We start from the raw sequence: 25,276 nt of genomic DNA on the forward strand, positions 1-25,276 counted from the left end.
TCAGGCAGCAAAAAGGGGTTTGGCAAGAACCATCAGCAGTCTTAGCGGTGATCTGACTTTAGACCTCAATAAAGACTGTACAAGTGTTCTGCAACTGTTGTACTGCCTAGGAGACTGTGCCTATATCTTGTGAAAGAAACCATCAAGCAGTGTAACTCTTCTAGTGTCTAGAACTATTAAGCTTTTGTACATGCTTAAAGGGGTTTTCCAAGATAATTTTTTTAACAGCTAGCAATGCTAAAAAAACAATAAGAGTGTATGCTCACCTGTCCTGGACCCCCACAGCTCCAGCACAGCATATACTGTTTTCTCTACCAGGTCTGTTCACAAAGCTGCAGTCGGTTTGTAAATGTAACTGCACAGACAGCTGCAGCCAAAGGCAGTCCTCAGTGGTGCGCAGGTCTCAGCAGGAGATGTGCCACTGGATCTGTGCGGGTCTGCGCCGGGGAAGTATAGGATCTTTTATTATTTTTTACCATGGTCAGCTGTTTAAAAAAATTATCTAAAAAAACTCCTTTAGGCCACTTTCACACGGCCGAGAAAATCATGTGAGATTTTTGTGTTGCACGATGCAGAAATCTCTCACAAATATAAATCCCATTCTTTTAAATGGGATCATATACATGAGCAATTTTTTCCCGCATCGCGGTGTGGGAGAAGGTCTTGGCATAACCTATCTTTGGGTGTTCCCTCAGAGCGCGTCGCCCATTGTTTTGAATGGGGCCTGAAAAAACATCACACGGCATGCGAGGTGCTCGCGAGGGCAATGCGAGGTTTCCCATTGAAAACAATGAGAAAAACTTGCCAATCCTTGCTACTTCCTTGAAGTGATAGGAGAACTTTTGGACACAAAAACACCTCCCATCCATGGAGACATTGCACGTTCCCAAGTGTGATATTGAACCGAGTTTTATGGCCCGATATCGCGCTTGCCCGTGTAAAATTAGCCTTAGGCTTCTTTCACATGAGCGCATATCGGCCGGCTGTTTTCACGGCCAGACGGTATACACTACATTGGGAGCGAAAAAACTGGTAAATGGGTGCACAAATCAAATGTTCGTGCGCCTGTTCATATGGCCTGGTGAGGACGCCGAACTCACCAGGCCATCGCCCATTTCCCCTCCCTTCCCATCGCAGGCTTACCTATCTTCCTCCCAGCTCAGTCTGTGCAATCGAAGGGGCGGGGTGGGGTGGAGCAAAGTGCCGGTCAGCCCCACCTTCTCCCATTGATGGCTACGAACAAGGGGCGGGGACAAGGCGGTCGCTTAGCTCTGCCCATGCCCCACCCCATGTCCATAGCCATCAATGGGAGGAGGCGGGGCAGATCGGCGCTTAGTTCCGCCCCCACACCTTCCCATTGCAGAGACAAAGCGGGGAGGAGAGGTAAGCCTACACGGGGAAGGGGAGGAGAACAGAGGGAGGTAGTTTAGCAACCACACTGCTAAGCTCCCTCCCACATACGGCCGCTGCCATGGGCTCCCATAGGAGCCCATGCAGCGGACAGACGTATTCCGGCCCAAACATAGTTCCAGAACTATGTTTTGGCCTTGACGTAAAAACGCCCAGCACTATATTGGCCGGCCGGGCGATTTTACGTCTCACAAATATGCCCATGTGATCTGATGCATTGGAAATTCAAAGCATCAGATCACAGCGCATATTGCCTGGTCGTGAAATGGCCGGCTGATATGCGCTCATGTGAAAGAAGTGATATGTAGCGGAAATGCTGTGGATCTGCAACAAAATCCACAGCATTTCCGCATCAAAAACAAAGTCAAAATCCACACCACTGATACAGATTTTGACAAGCTTTCAGCTGCAGGTTCACAGCTGATTTCAGCCACAGACCTGCAGCTGATTTCAGCCTTTCAGCTACGGCCAGTATTTAAGAGGGGCGATCAAAGGTACTAATCACTGCTCATTGCCCCCCTTCCTCCTTGAAGTGCTACAAAGCACTGTTCTGCATCAGCTGACCCACTTGGGGGGGGAGGCAGTGAGTGGTGCTTTGAGTCAAGGGAGGAACATTGATATGTGTCTTTAACTGTTCCTCTTAAATACTAGCTGTAGCTGAAATCAGCAGCAGACTTGCAGCTGAATCGGAATCAAAATCGGCACAAGTGCTGTGTATTTTGACTTGGTTCATGAAGTGAAAAAGCTGCTAATTTTTGTGCAGATCCTCAGCATTTCTGCTACATGTGAACATACCCAAAAAGTCACAATACTGGAAAGAGTGTTGTTCCTCTATGTGAAGCTAAATCATTCTGGTTTCCACCAACCAGTGTCTGTGATATTCTAGGTTTATTACTACCTCTTACACATCCTTTCTATAAAGGGTCCAGTACTAATGAACTTCATTTCAAGAGGGGGTTCACAGAAATTACTATTCGGTTGCTGTTCTAACCCCTTATAGGTGCCATAATTTCAAACAGCTTTAGGGTGCGGGCAGACGAGCGTAGGCGTATTTACGTTCGCACGAGCGCAACGTATAATCGCCCGAGCGATCGCTTTTCACCGATCACGACCAGAGCTAGAAAGCGTATTTTCGTTTGTTTCTACTTTGCAAACGGTCTTTTCGGCGATCGAATATGCGTTGGCGCGTATTTCAGTCGCATATGTTCCGTTTTTTTTCGAATTTCCGTTTTTACGCGCCGTAAAATCGCCCATGTGAACGAATATATTCAAAACCATTGCCTCAGATGGTCACGTATATACGTTTGGTCGCAAAAACGCGCCGTTTATGCGCTCGTCTGCCGGCACCCTAAGGGTGCGGGCAGACGAGCGTAGGTGTATTTACGTTCGCACGAGCGCAACGTATAATCGCCCGAGCGATCGTTTTTCACCGATCACGACCAGAGCTAGAAAGCGTATTTTCGTTTGTTCCTACTTTGCAAACGGTCTTTTCGGCGATCGAATATGCGTTGGCGCGTATTTCGGTCGCATATGTTCCGGTTTTTTTCGAATTGCCGTTTTTACGCGCCGTAAAATCGCCCATGTGAACGAATACATTCGAAACCATTGCCTCAGATGGTCACGTATATACGTTTGGTCGCAAAAACGCGCCGTTTATGCGCTCGTCTGCCCGCACCCTTAAAGTCGATGTTGCCACCCACAGTTATTATCTTCATTTATCTCAAATTAACTTAACTTTATAATTTTGTGCTTACAGAGACATATATTATTCCATAGTAACAGACTCCAAACAAACCCAGTCTCGTCTGATCCGGTAGTGAAATGTATGCTAGCAAAACGTAGGGCCAGAATGAAGGAAGTGTAACAGTAGGATCAGACTACACAGAAATGATTTGTAGTCTGTTACCATGGAGATACATTAATCTGCCAAGGATCTATAAACACAATACAATAGGACATTTTAATCACGATCTACAGTACTGTAATGTTATTTTTTCTTCATTTTTTGATATTAGACACATTTAGAATGGTAAAACACTGTTGTAATGGTGTACCTAGCCTTTAAAGTGCTATGACAGTACAGCAGTTTTTATGATATGTTAGCAAAATTTTCATCACATCAGCGTAAATGCATTTTAACACAAACTCAAATTCATCACTGCTTTGATGGATAGGCAGCTATGAGTCTTCAACCAAGATAAAATATGTTGTCTGTCCCCAATACAGCACTATTCTAAGAATATGCTATTATGTGGTTAATTTTACCATCAGAGACACATGTGGGGTGTTATATGGAAATGCAATATCTGAAATAGTGATGACATTTCAAAAGGGGCTCTGTACTCCATATAAATATAGGTCTGATTTACCAAAAGGCACAAATGTTAGCGCAAATCTACATCCGCTCATGGCAGGCATAGATTTCATTTTCTGACCTTAGGACAGTCTCAAATGCACCAAATTTAGGAGATGTGTGTTCTGGTACTGTTGTGTCTTGTCTCCACCAGAATAATGGGTGGAGTCATGCTTTCGCAGTGCTGAGTTGAAGGACACGTCCCCAGAAGCTGATTGGCTGTCGCAGACCTGCCCTCCTGAGCTGGACGTCTTGCCTCATCCTCCCGGGCCACACACAGACATATGCTGCTAGAAGCACGGCCAGCCCTGAAGCTGCAGACGCTACTGCTGCTAGAGTGACAGCGGTCCCCCTCTGCAGCGGCCACAGGGAGAACAGCAAGAGCGACAGCATTGCCGGCAACAGCGCAGATGAGCCAGAACAGCAGGGCCCTGAACAGCACCGTTCGGAGGCAGATCAGCACAGATGGCATGGGACCATGTGAGATGGTGGGGTCCTGGTCCTGGTCCTGGCTTCAGCGTGGACAGAGGACGCCATGGGAGACCTCCGCAAATGTGACAGGGACGTGGTGAGCGGAGATTCCACCCTGGCGGCGCTAGGACACTAACAGGGTTGGCAGAAGTCGGCGGGGGGAAAGACACAGGGTTGCCAGAAGCTGACATGGCATGCCGCAGAGGCCATCTGTGAAACAGCCGCCAGGAAGCATACATGCAGTGTCAGCCTAGCCCTTTACTACTGCTGTCCCCGGCCAACCCATGTCTACACCCCTACTTACGGTGTAGACAAGATACAACAGTACCGTGTGTTCTTAATAAATTTGTCACCATTCACTCCAACAAACTTTTTCTAGATTATTTTTTTTGTATTCATAGTCAGTCTTAATAAATGTAGTCCTAGAAGTCCTCACTGTTTGACTGAGGCTGCATTCAGACGACCGTATATCGGCTGGGTTTTCACGCCCAGCCGATATACGGCGTCTCTCTCTGCAGGGGGAGGAGGCTGGAAGAGCCGGGAGCAGTGCACTGAGCTCCCGCCCCCTCTCTGCCTCCTCTCCACCCCCTCTCCATCCCTCTATTTTCAATGAGGGGAGGCTGGATGGGGGCGGAGCTAATTCCTGAGAACTTAGCCACACCCCCATCCCGCCTCCTCTCATTGCAAGTAGTGCAGAGGGGCGGAGAGGGGGTGGAGAGAAGGCAGAGAGGGGGCGGGAGCTTAGAGCACTGCTCCCGACTCTTCCAGGCTCCTCCCCCTGCAGACAGAGACGCTGTAAATCGGCCAGCGTGAATACCCGTCCGATATGCAGTCGTCTGAAACAGCCCTTACAGTATTGAAATCCTGGCCCTCAGTATGAACCTTGAGAATTGCTAATTCCATCTTTATATATTTTCTTACTTTTTCCCGTATAGTAATGTTCATAGATACAGTGTGTACATAGGGATCAATGCATGTATTATGTCCATAATATACTGCTGCCTGTATGTAAGTAAATTTAAGAGAATTTCCTGGAAAATACTATTGATGACCTATCCTCAAGATAGGCCACCAATAGTTGATTGGCTGGCGTTCACCACTCAGAACCCTGAGCGATCAGCTATTCTGACACCCACAATCACCAGCAAAATACAAACGGTACAGAGCGGAAGCAGATCACCTGTGAAGTGATGGTGCTGGTAATTGCAGGCGCAGCCCTCAATGATTTTCATGGGACCTGCACCTGCATTACCAGTGCCGGCCACTGCACAAGGGGCGAAGCATCAGCTTTTGCTCCAATTCCTGTATTTTGCATGTGACAGTGGGTGCCTAAACAGCTGATTGGTCAGGGTCCTGAGTGGCGCATCCCAGTCAATCAGCTATTTTCTATCCTGAGAATAGGTTATCATTAATATTTGCCCTGAATAAACCTTTAACAGTTTTACTAGTCTGGGACTGAATTTCAACATGTACAATATGACAAATGCTCCGGTACATAGGACTATTTGCAGACATCTGCACCCCCTTCACTTCTGCATACTTTCTAAAATATTCTTGCAGTATAATCTTGCTGCATCCACTTCAGTGTTTGATCCGCATTACGCAGTACTTTACAGGACGTCTGTATATCTCTGCAGGCATTAGTGATAAGACATCCTAAAACTCACACCTTATGTATACAGACAGATTTGTAGGATAATTCAGAAGCTGTATTTTTAACTCCAAGTGTGATATTGCCCGTTGCTTCCATCATTCTCAGGTTTCAGTGTGAAGGTGTTGATGGGTAGAAACTTTTTAACACCAACCATATTAAAAGAAATTATTAATCTGCTGAAATAGCTACCTGCAATTCATGCCCTGTCTGATGAAGCAATATTAGTCACAGAGGAAAGCTGAGTCACATTTCCAAGTGAGAATTTAGCATCACACCTCTTATTATCACAATATACTGCTATACAGATGTGGAGGCTCATAGCTATAAATGGCCAGGCACTTTAATTATGGACTATTTAAAGCAAAACCTCTTCAATTGTTTTGCTTTCCCTCTGTGTCCATTTGTTACTGTTATGCCTGAGGAAGGATCCTGAGTAGTGATGAGCGAGCATACTCGCATACTCGCTAAGGGCAATTGCTCGAGCGAGCATTGCCCTTAGCGAGTACCTGCCTGCTCGAGACAAAAGATTTGGCTGCCGGCGGCAGGCAGGGAGCTGCGGGGGAGAGCGGGGAAGAACGGAGGGGAGATCTCTCTCTCCCTCTCTCCCCCCTGCTGACTGCCGCTACTCACTGCTCTGGCACCCGAACCTTTTGTCTTGAGCGGGCAGGAACTCGCTAAGGGCAATGCTCGCTCGAGCAATTGCCCTTAGCGAGTATGCTCGCTCATCTCTAATCCTGAGAGGTTTGAAAGCATGCAAAAACAACATATATTTTTGCTAGCTATTAAAAGCTATCATAATTACAAGATTACTTGGTTACAATCACATTTTGGGAAAGCTGGGTGACAGCAGATAAATCCAACATTACAGCTTCCACAACTTTTACAACTACACCAAACTTTTAACTAGTTATACATCTCAGCATCCATATTTATGCAGACTAGTCAGACTTGCTGCTAAGGAAACTATGAAAGTTGATGGTGTTACCTATAATTCTGGTACATGGCCCATACTGGAGTTTACATACTAGCTGATATTTAAACAATATGATTACTTACTTTTACACAATAGGAGATGATTGGTCCCATATTCACATGCTGTATGTAGCTGCTGTTCTGATCAAGTGAAGACTTCTCACTTTCTGGTAGTATACAGTCCTCTTGGGGTTTTGCATTCAAGTCCACATCCTGCCTTACTTGAGAAGAGCTCATGTAGCTGTTAAAAGTGTTGTCTGCAGATGTTGGGCTATTTGGAGCAGTGTGACTATCTGTCAGTTTTAATCTAGGCACTTGTTTACTCCCCAGGGAGAAGTGCCTCAGTCGCATCAGACTAGAGGAGCTAGACAGCTTAAAATGAGGCATTTTGGGTATAAAAGTGCATAGTGTAGTTGTACTGTCCTGTGGTACCAAGGTGAGGTCTTCCACTGGTAAAAAGTTGGCACAAACTTTGGCATTTAAAGATGAGTTCGGTGAACATTCTTCTGTAGTTGTTACAGAGTCATTCCTGAATCGACTGTACTTGGCCCTTTGAAGCATTACTGGGTATCTACAAAGGAACTGATGCAGAACGTGTCCACTGTGCTGACCGTGGTCTTTCATATCCTGATGATAACACTCACTGGCATTTTAGACAAGAGATCACAGCTCATCAGTCCGCAATCCATCTGAAGTTTTGTGTTTTTGCAGCATTATTTAACAATATTGCAAAATGTATACAAAATATACACTACAAAGTAATTATATTCTCAGAAAGTCCAATACAGATGTACGGTGCATGCAGCTAAAGATCCAGAGGTCTAAAAAGACACAGTAACTAACTACAGTCAAAAGATGAATAGTATATCCATGCGATTCAGCTGTCAATCTGTATAGAAATTGGTAGAAGTCTGGTAGCTGCAATACAAGTGCTTGCTTCTTTCATAGAAAGTCAGGCAGCAGAAAAGTCTATAAATCCTGTGTGATAAGCCCTCCTTCATCCCATGCATAAGTCATGTCACACTGGCATCATCCTGGAGTTAAGAAAGGATGATGGGGGCGTTGCAGATTTTCATGAATGAACTCCACTGAATGAAATGCTCCTTAGGGTTTGCACGCTAGCAATCTGTGAATGAAGCCAGGAATGACTGGAATTGACTCACAATCCTGAGGGTGATCAGCTCACATCCAATAGGAGAATGGCAGGATGACTCACACAGGAGAAAACCACTAAGCTACTAGTTATAGCTAGTGTGTGATTGTACTGACAATGTGGATGAGATAGACTGGGATGGATGGATAATACATAGATAGGCATGTGTGACTTAACCCTTTCTAGCATCATCATTTCAGCACTGTGATATTCAAGAATAACTAATATTACAGCGATTTGTGCTAAATGACAATCTCAGTTTGGCAGTATATGACAGCCTCAGTTCTTCTATGTATATTGATAGCTCATAGCATGAATGTTGCTACCAGGGAACTAGCCATAGCAGATTCGAAGGACCCCAGAAGCTGCAGTTAGTTATAACTAGATAATGGAAGGGACAGTGAATAAGATCAGTGTGAGAAATAAGGAAAGGAAAATAGGATAGAATGGAGATCAAAGTCATAAACTTTTTTAAACATTCGGTTCAAAATCATTAACTTTTAATGTACTGACCTAACTTGCTACTGAAGGTGATCATGGTGAAATGAGTCCTAATCAAAGCTTTGCTATTGGCAATTGTTACACACCACATTGACAGATAGTTATAAAGTAGTAAACAGCTTCTTAATAAGGCCTCTTTTACCTTTAACTCACTTGGCATGGTCAAAAAGCACTCCATCGCATCTAATTCTGGGTGTATTGTTTGAACCAAGCAATGTGGCGCCACGCGCTTCCACCTAACCTCAGTTTGCCGTGGGTCATGGTTGGTGTTACATGCTCTTATGTCTGCGGCTGAACTACACAGGGTAAATTCTTAGTTGGGATCACACTTGAACCCAATAAGTCAAGACATTACACCATTATGTTTTTTAGTTTGCATTATTATAATGTATTCTATTTTTACTTTAGATAGCAAATATGTTATATTTCCTAACTGAAGAGCAAATAAGGTGCATATTAGAGAATGGAAGTGAAGATGAACGGCCAGTGGTGACTGAAAACTAGCACAGTACTAAATGATAAGGATGATTCTTATACGTTCCAGTTATCGTCTTAGGTTATGTACACACTGGCCATAAGCGCAACTCTCATCAGACTGCACACAGACACAAGTCCGTAAGCTATCTGATTTAGGCCTAATGCCGACGGCCGTATTTGCACTGCAGGATCCGGAGCCAGAGTTTGTCTCCGGATCCCGCAGCAAATACTCCCCATAGGACATGCTATGGAAAACGTTTTTCCATGCCCACGAGCGTAAATCAACTACAATCTTCCGCTTGCGGGGGGGAAATCACAGCATGTCCTATCCTAGTGCGAACTTTGCACGGAGAGCTTCCATTGCAGTCAATGGAAGACGTCCATCCCGCAGCGGATCCACATCATCGCCGGCATGACTCTCTGCACTGCGCATAGGACATGGCTAGAGATGAGCGAACGTACTCGTCCGAGCTTGATACTCGTTCGAGTATTAGCGTGTTCGAGATGCTCGTTACTCGTAACGAGTACCACGCGATGTTCGGGTTACTTTCACTTTCATCTCTGAGACGTTAGCGCGCTTTTCTGGCCAATTGAAAGACAGGGAAGGCATTACAACTTTCGTTGCCGGCGACGTTCAAGCCCTGTACCACCCCCCTGCAGTGAGTGGCTGGCGAGATCAGGTGTCACCCGAGTATAAAAATCGTCCCCACCCGCGGCTCGCCACAGATGCATTCTGACATAGAGGAGGGAAAGTGCTATCTTGTTGGAGCTGCTATAGGGAGAGTGTTAGGAGTATTTTAGGCTTCAAGAACCCCAACGGTCCTTCTTAGGGCCACATCTAACCGTGTGCAGAACTGTGGAGGCTGCTTTTTGCAGTGTTGCACTTTTTTTTTTTTTGGTATATCGGCCGTGCAGAGCATTGCGCCCTGCAGTAATACTCCAGGGCCAGAAGCGCTTAGGCAGGGACAGAAGACATATTGATTGAATATAGGCAGTTGGCCTTTGCAAAAAAATTTGGGGAAAAAAATCTATCTGGGCTGCCTGTGAGTGTCCTCAGTGTTCTGGGTCTGTGCTGGGTGTAGTAGTTCTCCAAATTCATACGCAGCCAGCTAAGTGTTACAGCAGGTTTGCGCAAAATTATTTCCTGGCTCTGTCTGGGCTGTAAAATCACCACTGTATTGCAGTCCACAGTGCAACACTCTGCAGTTCTTTGACATACTCCAGGGCCAGAAGCGCCTAGGCAGGGACAGAAGACATATTGATTGAATATAGGCAGTGGGCCTTTGCAAAAAAATTTTAGGAAAAAAATCTATTTGGGCTGCCTGTGAGTGTCCTCAGTGTTCTGGGTCTGTGCTGGGTGTAGTAGTTCTCCAAATTCATACGCAGCCAGCTAAGTGTTACAGCAGGCTTGCGCAAAATTATTTCCTGGCGTTCTGTAAGCGAAGTCAGCCTCCAACCACAGGCCAATAAGCGGCACATTTAATTACAGCGTTCTGTTTCTGCACTACTGGTAATACACCATGCTGAGGGGTAGGGGTAGGCCTAGAGGACGTGGACGCGGGCGAGGACGCGGAGGCCCAAGTCAGGGTGTGGGCACAGGCCGAGCCAGTGCGGTGGCCAGGGGTAGAGGCAGGGCCAGACCGAATAATCCACCAACTGTTTCCCAAAGCGCCCCCTCACGCCATGCCACCCTGCAGAGGTCAAGGTGCTCTACGGTGTGGCAGTTTTTCACAGAGACGCCTGACGACCGACGAACAGTGGTGTGCAACCTTTGTCGCGCCAAGATCAGCTGGGGAGGCACCACCACCAGCATGCGCAGGCATATGATGGCCAAGCACCCCACAAGGTGGGACGAAGGCCGTTCACCGCCTCCGGTTTGCACCACTGCCTCTCCCCCTGTGCCCCAACCTGTCACTGAGATCCAACCCCCCTCTGAGGACACAGGCACTACCGTCTCCTGGCCTGCACCCACACCCTCACCTCCGCTGTCCTCGGCCCCATCCAGCAATGTCTCTCAGCGCAGCGTCCAGACGTTGCTAGCGCCACTGTTTGTGCGCAAGCGCAAGTACGCCGCCACGCACCCGCACGCTCAAGCGTTAAACGTGCACATTGCCAAAATGATCAGCCTGGAGATGCTGCCGTATAGGCTTGTGGAAACGGAGGCTTTCAAAAGCATGATGGCAGCGGCGGCCCCGCACTACTCGGTTCCCAGTCGCCACTACTTTTCCCGATGTGCCGTCCCAGGCCTGCACGACCACGTCTCCCGCAACATTGTACGCGCCCTCACCAACGCGGTTACTGCCAAGGTCCACTTAACAACAGACACGAGGACAAGCACAGGCGGGCAGGGCCACTATATCTCCCTGACGGCACATTGGGTGAATTTAGTGCAGGCTGGGACAGAGTCAGAGCCTGGGACCGCTCACGTCCTACCCACCCCCCGAATTGCGTGCCCCAGCTTGGTGGTGGTATCTGCGGTGGTGTATGCTTCCTCCACTAAACCACCCTCCTCCTCCTCCTCCTACGCAACCTCTGTCTCGCAATCAAGATGTGTCAGCAGCAGCACGTCGCCAGCAGTCGGTGTCGCGCGGCATGGCAGCACAGCGGTGGGCAAGCGTCAGCAGGCCGTGCTGAAACTACTCAGCTTAGGAGAGAAGAGTCAGACAGCCCACGAACTGCTGCAGGGTCTGACAGAGCAGACCGACCGCTGGCTTGCGCCGCTGAGCCTCCAACCGGGCATGGTCGTGTGTGACAACGGCCGTAAGCTGGTGGCGGCTCTGCAGCTCGGCAGCCTCACGCACGTGCCATGCCTGGCCCATGTCTTTAATTTGGTGGTTCAGCGCTTTCTGAAAAGCTACCCACATTTGTCATACCTGCTCGGAAAGGTGCGCCAGCTCTGCGCACATTTCCGCAACTCCAAGACGGACGCTGCCACCCTGCGGACCCTGCAACATCGGTTTCATCTGCCAGTGCACCGATTGCTGTGCGACGTGCCCACACAGTGGAACTCTACACTCCACATGTTGGCCAGGCTCTATGAGCAGCGTAGAGCTATTACGGAATACCAACTCCAACATGGGCGGCGTAGTGGGAGTCAGCCTCCTCAATTATTTACAGAAGAGTGGGCCTGGTTGGCAGCCATCTGCCAGGTCCTTGGAAACTTTGAGGAGTCTACCCAGATGCTGAGCGGGGATGCTGCAATCATTAGCATCACCATTCCTCTGCTATGCCTCTTGAGAAGTTCCCTGCAAAGCATAAAGGCAGACGCTTTGCAATCAGAAACGGAGGCGGGGGAAGACAGTATGTCGCTGGATAGTCAGAGCACCCTCATGTCTATATCTCAGCGCGTTGAGGAGGAGGGGGAAGAGACAGCTTGGCCCACTGCTGAGGGTACAGATGCTGCTTGCCTGTCATCCTTTCAGCGTGTATGGCCAGAGGAGGAGGAGGAGGATCCTGAAAGTGATCTTCCGAGTGAGGACAGCCATGTGTTGCGTACAGGTACCCTGGCACACATGGCTGACTTCATGTTAGGATGCCTTTCTCGTGACCCTCGCGTTACACGCATTCTGGCCACTACGGATTACTGGGTGTACACACTGCTCGACCCACGGTATAAGGAGAGCCTTTCCACTCTCATTCCCGAAGAGGAAAGGGGTTCGAGAATGATGCTATACCACAGGGCGCTGGTGGACAAACTGATGATAAACTTCCCATCCGACAGCGCTAGTGGCCGAAGGCGCATTTCCGCGGCCCAGGTAGCAGGGGAGGCGCAGAGATCAGGCAGTATGTACAGCGCAGGCAGGGGAACATTATCCAAGGCCTTTGCCAGCTTTATGGCTCCCCAGCAAGACTGCGTCACCAGTCCCCAGTCAAGGCTGAGTCGGCGGGAGCACTGTAAAAGGATGGTGAGGGAGTACGTAGCCGATCGCACGAACGTCCTCGGTGACGCCTCTTCCCCCTACAACTACTGGGTGTCGAAGCTGGACACGTGGCCTGAACTCGCGCTGTATGCCCTGGAGGTGCTTGCTTGTCCTGCGGCTAGCGTCTTGTCAGAGACTGTGTTTAGTGTGGCTGGGGGAATCATCACGGATAAGCATACCCACCTGTCAACCGACAGTGCTGACAGGCTTACACTCATCAAGATGAACAAAGCCTGGATTTCCCCAGACTTCTCTTCTCCACCAGCGGACAGCAGCGATACCTAAACAATACGTAGGCTGCACCCGCGGATGGAAGCATCGTTCTCTATCACCATCCAAAGCGGGGACCTTTTTGCTTCATCAATCTGTGTATAATATTCCTCCTCCTCCTCCTGAAACCTCACGTAATCACGCCGAACGGGCAATTTTTCTTAGGCCCACAAGGCTCAGTCATATAATTTTTCTAAACAATTTTTATACGTTTGAATGCTCATTAAAGCGTTGAAACTTTCACCTCAACCAATTTTTATTTTTACTGGGCTGCCTCCAGACCTAGTTACCAATTAAGCCACATTAACCAAAGCGATTAATGGGTTTCACCTGCCCTCTTGGTTGGGCATGGGCAATTTTTTTTCAGGTACATTAGTACTGTTGGTACACCAATTTTTGGGGGCCCTCGCCTACAGTGTAATCCAATTAATTTTTAGCCCACCTGCATTACAGCTGACGTTACATCAGCTGTGTTGGGCACTGCAATGAGATATATTTATGTACCGCCGGTGGCTTCCTGGCACCCACCCATGCTGTGGGTCCACAGGGAGTTGTAACTGCATGTGTTCACTTCTAAAGAACCCCAGTCTGACTGGGGCATGCAGTGTGGGCCGAAGCCCACCTGCATTAAACATGACATTATTACCTCAGCTGTGATGGGCACTGCAATGGGATATATTTATGTACCGCCGGTGGCTTCCTGGCACCTACCTATGCTGTGGGTCCACAGGGAGTTGTAACTGCATGTGTCCACTTCTAAAGAACCCCAGTCTGACTGGGGCATGCAGTGTGGGCCGAAGCCCACCTGCATTTAATCGGACGTTACCTCAGCTGTGATGGGCACTGCAATGGGATATATTTATGTACCGCCGGTGGCTTCCTGGCACCCACCAATGCTGTCGGTCCACAGGGACTTCACAATAGGGAGTTGTACCTGCCTGTGTCTATGAATTAAAAAGCCCGGTCAGGTTGGGGCATGCAGTGTGGGCCGAAGCCCACCTGCATTTAATCTGACGTTAGCTCTGCTGTCCAGGGCACTGCAATGGGATACATTTATGTACAGCCGGTGGGTTCCAGGGAGCCACCCATGCTGTGGGTGCACACGGAATTCCCATTGCGGAGTTGTACCTGCCTGTGACTATTTATAAAAAAACGCGGTCTGACTGGGGCATGCAGACACCTTGACAGAATGAATAGTGTGTGGCACATAGGTTCCCCATTGCTATGCCCACGTGTGCAGCTCCAGATGGCGGTGGCACAGGATTGGATTTCTCATTGCTTCTGTACAGCATTGTGGGCTATCGCCCCGCCCCTTTTAAAGAGGGTCGCTGCCTAGCCGTGCCAGCCCTCTGCAGTGTGTGCCTGCGGTTCCTCTGGCAGACGCACTTATAAATAGACATGAGGGTGGCGTGGCATGAGGGCAGCTGAAGGCTGGGCAGGGACAGTTTGGTGTGCGCTGTGGACACTGGGTCGTGGGGGGGGGGGTTGGTCAGCATGTAACCCAGGAGAAGTGGCAGCGGAGTGTCATGCAGGCAGTGATTGTGCTTTGTTGGAGGTAGTGTGGTGCTTAGCTAAGGTATGCATTGCTAATGAGGGCTTTTCAGAAGTAAAAGTTGTTGAGAGGGGGGTGGGGGCCACTCTTGCTGCTATTGTGGCTTAATAGTGGGACCTGGGAACTCGAGATGCAGCCCAACATGTAGCCCCTCGCCTGCCCTATCCGTTGCTGTGTCGTTCCCATCACTTTCTTGAATTGCCCAGATTTTCACAAACGAAAACCTTAGCGAGCATCGGCGATATACAAAAATGCTCGGGTCGCCCATTGACTTCAATGGGGTTCGTTATTCGAAACGAACCCTCGAGCATCGCGAAAAGTTTGTCTCGAGTAACGAGCACCCGAGCATTTTGGTGCTTGCTCATCTCTAGACATGGCCTATTTTGGGCTTAAAGATGCAATGATTTTTGGCGAATTTTCATTTCCACCTTTCTAAAGCCGTATCTTTTTATTTTTCTCTCGACATAGCCGTATAGGCGCTTGTTTTTTGCGTGGCGAATAGAGATGAGCGGGCATACTCGATAAGGCACACTACTCGAGCGAGTAGTGCCTTATTCGAGTACCTGCCCGCTCGTCTCTAAAGATTCGGCTGCCGGCGCCGGTGAGAGGTGAGTTGCGGCGGTGAGCAGGGAGGAGCGAGGGAGAGAGAGATCTCCCCTCCGTTCCTCCCCGCTCTCCCCCGCGGCACCCGAATCTTTAGAGACAAGCGGGCAAGTACTCGAATAAGGCACTACTCGATCGAGTAGTTTGCCTTATCCAGTATGCTCGCTCATCTCTAGTGGCGAGTTTTTATTGGTACCATTTTTGGTTGCATAGACTATATTGTAAAACTTTCATTAATTTTTTTATGATAGCAAAGAGAGAAAATGCATCAATTCTGCCATAGATTTTGGTGTTTTGTTTTTTTTTACAGCCTTAATCATGCAGCATAAATGACACAATACATGTTTTTCCGCGGGTCGGTACGGTTACAACGATACCAAAATTCTTATAATTTTTTTTAGGTTTTTCCACAATAAAAACCCTTTTTTTTGGAAATCATTTTTTTTTTCTAAATCACAAATTCAAAATCCTATAACGTTTTTATTTTTCCACAGACTGAGCTCTGTGAGGGCTTATATTTTGAGAGAGGAGCTGTAGTTTTTATTGCTACCATTTTGGGGTAAATACGGCGTATGCGTTTTTTGAGAGGCAAAATGATTAAATTAGCATTTTGCCTCAGTTTTTAACGTTTTTTTTTTTACACTTTTTTCCTCTGCAGGATAAAAAGGGTGTTCAACTTATTGTACGCGTTGTTATGGATACGATGATACCAAATATGTGGGATTTTCATTTTTAAGAAAAAAAATTTATGCTAATATGGGAAAAAGCACAGGTTTTTTTTTTACTTTATTTTTTTTACATTATTTTTGTCTTTTTTTTTCTTTACACCATTTTTGTTCCTCTGGGGGACTTACACCATAGCAATTATGATCACTATGGTAAGGCATTGCTGGACTTCTGTCCTGCAATGCCTTATCACTTGTTACAGCAATAATAGGCAATGGCAATGCAGGACGCCTGTGGTTGGCGTCCTGTTGCCATGGCAACCTGTCTGTCTCTCTACGATTATATCGCAAGAGTCCGATGATGTCACAGAGGGAGCGCGCTCCCTCTCTGAACATTTCACAGGCCGTGATCTACATAGATTGAAGCAGGGAAGGGGTTAATAGCGGGAGCCGCTACTCTGATGCACCCCTGCTGTTGCAGGGGGAGCCTGAATATCGGTGACAGCCGGCTAGCACGGGATCTCTTCTGATCTTGCGCTACCCTCAGGGCGTAACTGTACGTCCTGTTGGGCTATTTAGCCCTCTGCCAGGACGTACAGTTATGCCCTGTGGTGGGAAGGGGTTAATATTTCATTCGGTTTTATAGAAAAATCACAACTTTACTCAATTTAAGGTAAGAACCGTTAGTCAGAAGACTTGGGGTCTTTTCTGACCTCACAAAGTGAATTGTGATTGCAGAAATAGGGAAGTGAGCTAAGAGTTAAAAAGTTACTGCCAATAAATATTGCGGTGTTTACAATTGAGTAACTATTAGCTAGTTAGAGGAACACTAAACCTAGAAGTGAATGATGAGAGGAAACAGAAGGTAGGCTTGCTGGCAATGTTTGTCAGCTTGCTGGATTTTCTACATGTTCCCGAAATAAACAGACTTGTTAAAATGCTGCTGACTTCTTTCATTTTCAACTGGTATCTTGCTAAGGGGGTGGTGCCTAACTGAGGGCAGGGTTTAATGAGATTTCTGTCCTACTGCAGACAGGACATAGGGGAGAGACTCCAGCCACAGAATTGGGAGCAGGAGGGGAGAATTCTAGCACACATATAAAGAACGTGCTTTAAATATTTTCTCCCTTTTGTTTCCAAAATCAGACAAAATGGAATAAAAGGGAAGGAAGTTATAAAGTTAGAAGTTGCTGGGATGTTTTTAACTATTTTTTAAGGGTTTTTTTTAACTCTTTTGTGACCTGTACTGTGTATACACTTGCATGGAGTAGGCTTGTATGGATGCTGGCTGTGTTACACAGCTGACACCCAGCCATAGCAGCCAGGATCAGAGACAATGCTGATCCCAATCATTTAACTCCTTGATGTCATTGTAAACTATGCAATGGTACCTTACTAGTTCTTAACTAGAGATGAGCGAGCATACTCGCTAAGGCAAACTACTCAAGCGAGTAGTGCCTTATGCGAGTACCTGCCCGCTCATCTCTAAAGATTTGGCTGCCGGCGCGGGTGAGCGGTGAGTTGCGGGAGTGAGCAGGGGGGAGAGAGTGAGAGAGAGAGATCTCCCCTCCGTTCCTCCCCACTCTTCCCCACCGGCAGCCGAATCTTTAGAGACGAGCGGGCAGGTACTTGAATAAGGCACTACTCGCTCGAGTATTTTGCCTTAGCGAGTATGCTCGCTCATCTCTATCTTAACCCTTTCCAATCCAGTGTTGGCCCTCGTTCAACATTAAGACTTTCCTGCATAGCTCCAATGTCGGACAAGGTCAGACATCTGTTTCTAAGAGTACGCAGGACAGTGCTCCGATGTTGGAGGCTGTTCTGCATATGTATTATACAGTATACAGGTCAACACTGCATCGGGGCGCTGTCCTTTAGGCCTCATGTCCACGGGGAAAACCAATCCCGCAGCAGGTCCCTCCTGCCCACGGACATGCGGCTAAAAATAAGAATAAACTCACCTGTCCGGACGCTGCGGATCTTCCCTCCGTCGCGGCCAGATCTTCTTTCTTCGGCCCAGCGGATGTGCTCGGCCCGCGGGCAACGTGCCGCGCGCATGCGCCGGGCACATCCGCCGGGCCGAAGAAAGATGCGTCCACGATGGAGGGAAGATCCGCAGCGTCCGGACAGGTGAGTTTTAATTTTGGTACGCGTGTTCCGCGGATCCGGACGGCTTCCATAGAAGCCTGCGGGAGCCCCGCACAAAAATGGAGCATGTGACTTTTTTTTCCCACACGCGGATCCACGCCTGAAGGGAAAAATGACATCCGCAGGTATTTAACCACCTGCGGGTGTTCAATGCATCCCTATGGGGCGCGGATCCGCGTGCGGGAAAAACGCTGCGGATTTTAATCCCGTGGACATGAGGCCTTAGGCCTCATGTCCACAGGGAAAATAAAATTTAAAATCCGCAGCGGATCACCTGTGTGCGTGATCCGCACCTAAAATTTTCCATTGGAATACATTGACCACCGGCGGATAGATAAATAGCCGCGGATCGTATTTAAAAGTAATTTTAAGATGTCATGCGCGTAAAAAAAACGCGGCATACTCCATTTAAGTGCGGATCACGTGTGCGGGAGCTTATAGAGCTCATAGCTCGATTGATTTCCCGCATGAAAAAAAAAAGGAAGTTAAGCTCATCCGCAGCAGAAATCCGCGTTACATATCCGCAGCGGACCTGATTATCCCTGTGCACATGAGGCCTTATACTGTAGCATATAGATACAGACTAGCCTCTGACATTAGAGCACTGTCTTGTATACTGTAACATTATATATGCAGAACAGCCTTCAACATCGGAGCTATGCAGGGAAATCTTAATGTCAGACGAGGACCAACACTTGATTGGAAATTGTTCATTTTCAAAAAATTACTAATAAAATAATCATCACGGTTAATTGTTATGTGCTTCTATTGAGTAATTCCAAGGAATGCACATTGCACTTTCCCACGCAAAATAAACAAGAGCTGGAGAGGGTGCTGGTGGCAGGGAACTTTGATGGGAAAAGATTAAGAGGTTAGTCTTGTGGCTGCCCTTAGTAAGGAATGATTTGGTGGAGTGCTGTGCTTGTGTTAGGCCACTCTCACACATGGACACCGCATCGTTAGCGATATTCCGTCACTGCCGTGGACAGGCAGTCTTAGGCCGCCTGCAGACGAGCGGGTCGGATCCGGCAGCGAGAAATCTCGCCGCGCGATCCGACCCCAGAGCCTGCAGGGACGAGCGCGTACTCACCCGCGCCTGGCGGCCCCGGCTCTTTGATGTGCCGGCTGCCGCGCAGCCGGCGCATGCGCAGACCGGAGCCGGCGGCCGGGTGAGTGCGTGCCCCGCAGGAAATTAGAACATGCCGCGGTTTGTTTGCCGCGCGAGATTTCGCGCGGCCAAACCGCGGCCGTCTGCATAGGAGTGCGTATTGTAATGCACTCCTATGCAGACTTTCAGCGGCGGAAATCCCGCGGGAAATCCCGCGGCGGGATTTCCGCTCGTCTGCAGGCGGCCTTACTCTGAAGACATTTTATATAAAGATTTTATATTTGTTTATCAATGGCTGATCAAGTTGTAAGTGTATGCATTTCTATATATGAAATGCTTAGTGGAAGACTACAGATAGTCCCCTACTTGCGAACATTCGACTTACGAATTTCACAAGATACGAACTATCTGTCCTGCACAGTAGGATGTAATGCTATGGCATTACATCATACTGTGCAGGGACTGGGCAGGCTTCTATCAAGCCTGATAGAAACCTGTCTGGTCAGATCGCGGTTGCTAGGTAGCCGGGGGCCTTCTGAAAGGCCCTAGGGCTGTCTATGCAGAGCGCCTATCAAGCCGTGCGCTTGATGGTGTGGGGGGTCTTCAACGGAGACCAGTGCTGATGTTGCCCGAGTCCAAATTCAAAGGAAAGCTATAGCACGTACTCAAGGAGAACCATAAGAAGCCACTACACACAGCAAGTGAATCAAATGAGTTCTGCTTTATTAGGAAAAACACACAGCTTATATAGGCTGTCGCCTACAGGGTGCAACTTTGAAGAATTACTTAATCAGGTGACTAGTTTATGAAACAGAATATTAGCACATTCCATTCTTGCAAAAACTACTTATCTTGAACAAAAAAACCAAACATCTGCTGCGTTCCGGTGCATCCGGCCACAAACGGTCAGTAAGGAAACTTATCTACTTAGTTCGTTATCTGGTGCAAGGTCCGGACTAAAATAAGGAACTTCTAAGTCCCTCTTCTTATGTTACGTTACTCAGAAACAAGATTAACCCTTAACAATGGGCACTCTGCATAGGCAGCCCTGGGGCCTTTCAGGAGGTCCCCGGCTGCCTAGCAACCACACAGCGCCCCGCGATCTCATCATGGGACGCTGTACGGGTCCCCTGAACGTCGGGTGCAGGCTGTTTCTTACAGTGGGCACCGGGCGGCAGCAGTTCCGACGAGCCGCGCCGCTCGTCAGAACTGTTAACACTTTAAATACTGCTCTGACAGCGGTATTTAAAGTGTTAACAGTTCCGACAAGCAGCGCGGCTCGTCAGAACTGCTGCCGCTGGGTGCCCGCTGTAAGAACAGCCGCCACCCGACGTTGTATGGAGCGGGATCCACCCGCGATCCCGCTCCATACAAGCATTTGTTCGACTTGCGAACAGGTTCCTGGAACGGAACCTGTACGCAAGTCGGGGACTATCTGTATAGGATTTATATTCTAATTAGTTTTAATTATCTGCATATAAAAACTCACCTGTAGCACATGATTATACCGCAAATGAAGCCAACAAGCGAAACTCAAATTAGGTGGTTATTCTGACACTACTTGCCACGTGGAACATCAGCGGTCTTCATTTTATATGCCTGTTTGGGGCATATTTATCATTGCATTTTGAGCATGCTTGGTGCGTGGAAACATAGAAACCAGGTCTGCTGTCAGCTCTATACCTCCCAGTCCTGGCTGGCTGTATTCCGCTTCTCTCCAATTCTTGTTTCTATATTTTCCACGCTCCAAGCATGCTCAGAATACAATAATAAATATGCCCTTTACAAACCCCGGTCTCCTTGTTAACTGTGGTATTCTTGTATCTTGTCACCACCGGAAGTGTGGGTGGCGACAAGATACAGCCTGCTTGACAGGCCGGCCACGTCCCCCTCTCAGGTCCTGGCACTCAGTAACTGCGCCTTACCTGGGACATACTCCCTGCAGTGGGCTGCGGACCCAGACAGTGAGGGATTGGCGCTGGCAGAGCGGCTTCCCCGGCGGTCTTCCTGCACTGCCCAGTGGCGCAGGACCGTGAGGGAATGACGGCTAACACTCAGGTAGCGGTGGTGGCAGAGCGGCTTCCTCGGCAGACTCCATGCACATTTCAGCGGCACCGGACAATCAGGCAGCGGCGGTAGCAGAGCGGCTTCCCCACCTGACTCCCTGCACTGGCCAGCGGTGGCGAACACTGAGGGAGCGGGGAACATGTGCCGCCGGCAGCACAGCGCTGCCTGACAGTGAGTCAGGGAGAGAGGGGGGGCTGGAGGATAGCGGGGACACTGCAAACAAACTGCAGGGACAGCGCTGGGTGACGATGAGTCAGGGAGAGGGGGGCACGGAGGATGGATGGCAGCAGGGACACTGCAAACAAACTGCAGGGATAGCGCTGGGCGACGGTGTGGCTGGCATGGAGGGTTGCTTTCAGTGTTAGGGTTAATACTGAAACCAGACGAAAGCGTAGCCCTCCATCCCACCATTAAAGGGGTTGTCTCGTGGCGAAAGCGATTTTGTTTTTAAATGGACCCCTGCATTATGCCCTGTGAAAAAGAAAGCATGTGTTAGTTTTTAACAAGCACATTGCACTTACCTGCATCAGCGTTCTGCAGCTTCTTCATTTCTTCTTTTAAAGATGGCGCCGCTGGTCTTCTCCCATGGTGCACTGCGGGTCTTCCCATGGTGCACCGTGGAGTTTCTTCTTCTGTCTTCCGCGTTCCACTGCCGATACAGCCACCTCATTGGCTGATCGGCACCACGTGACGGAGGCGGAGCTACGATGACGACGTGGTGACCAGCTCTCTGGCACGAGCGGCCCCATTCACCAGGCAGAAGACCACACAGCGCAAGTGCGTCTAAAAAAGCAAGAAGCCAGCGAAATTAGACGGAGCCATGGAGACGTGGACGCTAGCAACAGAGCAGGTAAGTGAATAACTTCTGTATGGCTCATATTTAATGCATGATGTACATTACAAAGTGCATTAATATGGCCATACAGAAGTGTATAACCCAACTTGCTTTCGCGAGACAACCCCTTTAACTAAATCCACACTGTGCTGCTAGGACCTTCAAGGCTTGAGCCAATCGGGAGCTAGGGGTGTTACTGCTGTCAAACCCCTAGCTTCCAGTGGCATCAAGATACGATAATACGGTTAACTGTATGATAAGAAAATGCACGGAGTGGAGAGTATGAACATCATAGTCTGTCAATTTGTTCTGCAGTGCCTGGGAGAAGCCATTTCTGTCTCTATGACTACATCTTTGAGGCATCTGAGGAGCGCATAGAAGTTTTATATTTTCTTGTGGTTGCCAGTTGTCCTCCGGTCACTGCAGCTACGTCCACTCTATGCTCCTGTTGCTACATCCTCCACTTCCCCAGCAGCAGCTGCTACAGTAGCTACTCTCATTCAACCCCTAGCAAGATAATGAGCGCTTGTCATGTGATTTGCAGTGTACTCCACTTTACACCCGGTCTTCTTGCCATTCAGCCTCTTTACACGGATTGCGCCTGCTCCGCTGTGTGCAGGAGCCCGATCTACAACCCCAGCCAGGTGATGCAGCCACTTCATGGCCGTGTAACAGGAGATGGGTGTATATGCAGTTATTGTGCTCCCATTGATGTTCTCATGGAAGTAATACAGTCAGCTACAACCTCTGGTTATAGAAGATTAGGTTGTTTTTTGTTTTTTTTAAGTATTTAAGAGACATTTGGGTGCCAAAGGCATCAGAGTGCATGGGTGGAAGACTGTGTGCAGTGCTTGCTATTGCCCTGTCTGGAGTCAGCTGGGACCTGGGTCAGACCGCTGACTATGAAGCCAATTCCTACACCACTATGGGGGTTAGACCAGGCCTAGTAAGGAAGATACTGCCACCTGGAGGCAGGAATAGCAGAATTCGGAGCCTCAGATCCAAGTCACTATTTTTGGTTGTAGAGAAGCTATATGTGTGACCCAATTCTTCTTTTATCACATGATTGCAAATGATTCCAAAGTACTTGTAAGTGCTCAATTTGAGTTTAGCATAGCAGCCAACTGGCCAGAGTTTGTTGGGGGATGGTGTTTTGTTTTTTTTAAAACCAAAATGTACCAAAACAAAATAGCCCATACTCCCCTCTCTTAGCTCCTGCATGTCCCATGCTGCTTTTCTCTATTCTCCATTCCAGGTTGGTTTTGACAGGCTGCTGCAGCCAATCACAGATGTCAGTGTTTATGGGAGTTCACATGTTGCTGCAGTCAAATCATATCTCAGCACGCAAACTAGCTGCTGCAGCCTGTAAACGCAGCATCACAGGAGAGACACAGAGCTGCCAACACAGAACATGGGGAGAGTGTAGGCTGTTTTGGCAGAAGGCACACCAATTAACCCCTTAAGGATATGGCCTGTTTTGGCCTTGAGGATGCAACATTTTTGGGGGGGATTTTCATCTCAACTTTTCTAAAGCCATAACTAGAGATGAGCGAACATACTCATCCGAGCTTGATACTCGTTCGAGTATTAGCGTGTTCAAGATGCTCGTAACGAGTACCACGCGATGTTCGAGTTACTTTCACTTTCCTCTCTGAGATGTTAGCGCGCTTTTCTGGCCAATTGAAAGACAGGGAAGGCATTACAACTTCCCCCTGCGACGTTTAAGCCCTATACCACCCCCCTGCAGTGAGTGGCTGGGGAGATCAGGTGTCACCCGAGTATAAAAATCGGCCCCTCCCGCGGCTCGCCTCAGATGGGTTGTGACTTAGCTGAGGGAAAGTGCTGCTGCTGGTGCTGCTGTAGGGAGAGTGTTAGGAGTTAGTGTAGGTTTCAAGAACCCCAACGGTCCTTCTTAGGGCCACATCTAACCGTGTGCAGTACTGTGGAGGCTGCTGTTAGCAGTGTTGCACTTTTTTTTTTTTTTTTTGGTATATTGGCTGTGCAGAGCATTGCGCCCTGCAGTAATACTACAGGGACAGAAGTGGTGGTTAGGCAGGGAGAGTGTTAGGAGTTAGTGTAGGCTTCAAGAACCCCAACGGTCTTTCTTAGGGCCACATCTAACCGTGTGCAGTAGTGTGGAGGCTGCTGTTAGCAGTGTTGCACATTTTTTTTTTTTTTTTGGTATATCGGCCGTGCAGAGCATTGCGCCCTGCAGTAATACTACAGGGACAGAATTGTGTAGGCAGGGCCAGAAGACATCTTATAGATTGCATATACACAGTGGTCCTTTTGCAAAAAAAGATTTGAAAAAAATCTATTTGGCCTGCCTGTCACTCTGCTCAGTGTTGTGGGTCCGTGTCTGCTGGGGGTACTATTTCTCCAAATAAATACGCAGCCAGCGAAATGTTACAGCAGGCTTGCGCCAAATTATTTCCTGGCTCTGAAATCACCGCTCTGTTGCACTTAATAACAGTGCAACACTGCAGTTCCGTCACACACATCAGGGACAGAATTGTGTAGGCAGGGCCAGAAGACATCTTATAGATTGAATATACGCAGTGGTCCTTTTGCAAAAAAAGATTTGAAAAAAATCTATTTGGCCTGCCTGTCACTCTGCTCAGTGTTGTGGGTCCGTGTCTGCTGAGGGTAAAATTGCTCCAAATAAATACACAGCCAGCTAAGTGTTACAGCAGGCTTGCGCCAAATTATTTCCTGGCGTTCCGTAAGCGAACTCAGCCTCAAACCACAGGCCAATAAGCGGCACATTTAATTACAGTGTTGGGTTTCTGCATTCCTGGTAATACAGCATGCTGAGGGGTAGGGGTAGGGGTAGGGGTAGGGGTAGGCCTAGAGGACGTGGGCGCGGCCAAGGGCACGGAGGCCCTAGTCCAGGTGTAGGCACAGGCCGAGCTTCTGATGCAGGTGTATCGCAGCCGACTGCTGCGGGATTAGGAGAGAGGCACGTTTCTGGCGTCCCCACATTCATAGCACATTTAATGGGTCCACGCGGTAGACCTTTATTAGAAAATGAGCAGTGTGAGCAGGTCCTGTCGTGGATGGCAGAAAGTGCTTCCAGCAACCTATCGTCCACCCAGAGTTCTGCGCTGTCCACTGCTG

The 25,276-nt window shown here is 48.4% G+C and overlaps 1 protein-coding gene across 1 annotated transcript in view; it reads right to left on the reverse strand.

Annotated features, from left to right (window-relative positions):
• The window catches only part of SHC4 (SHC adaptor protein 4), an 87,110-nt gene extending 79,197 nt beyond the window's left edge, over window positions 1-7,913 (reverse strand). Inside the window, exon 1 of the mRNA XM_066592619.1 lies at window positions 6,945-7,913. Coding sequence (XP_066448716.1) covers window positions 6,945-7,484 — 540 coding nt within the window. The 5' untranslated portion in view covers window positions 7,485-7,913. The remainder of the gene's footprint in view (window positions 1-6,944) is intronic.
• Window positions 7,914-25,276: the final 17,363 nt, after the last annotated feature.

Source organism: Eleutherodactylus coqui, chromosome 2 (genome assembly GCF_035609145.1).
Source record: "Eleutherodactylus coqui strain aEleCoq1 chromosome 2, aEleCoq1.hap1, whole genome shotgun sequence".
In the NCBI taxonomy this organism is placed as follows: Eukaryota; Metazoa; Chordata; class Amphibia; order Anura; family Eleutherodactylidae; genus Eleutherodactylus; species Eleutherodactylus coqui.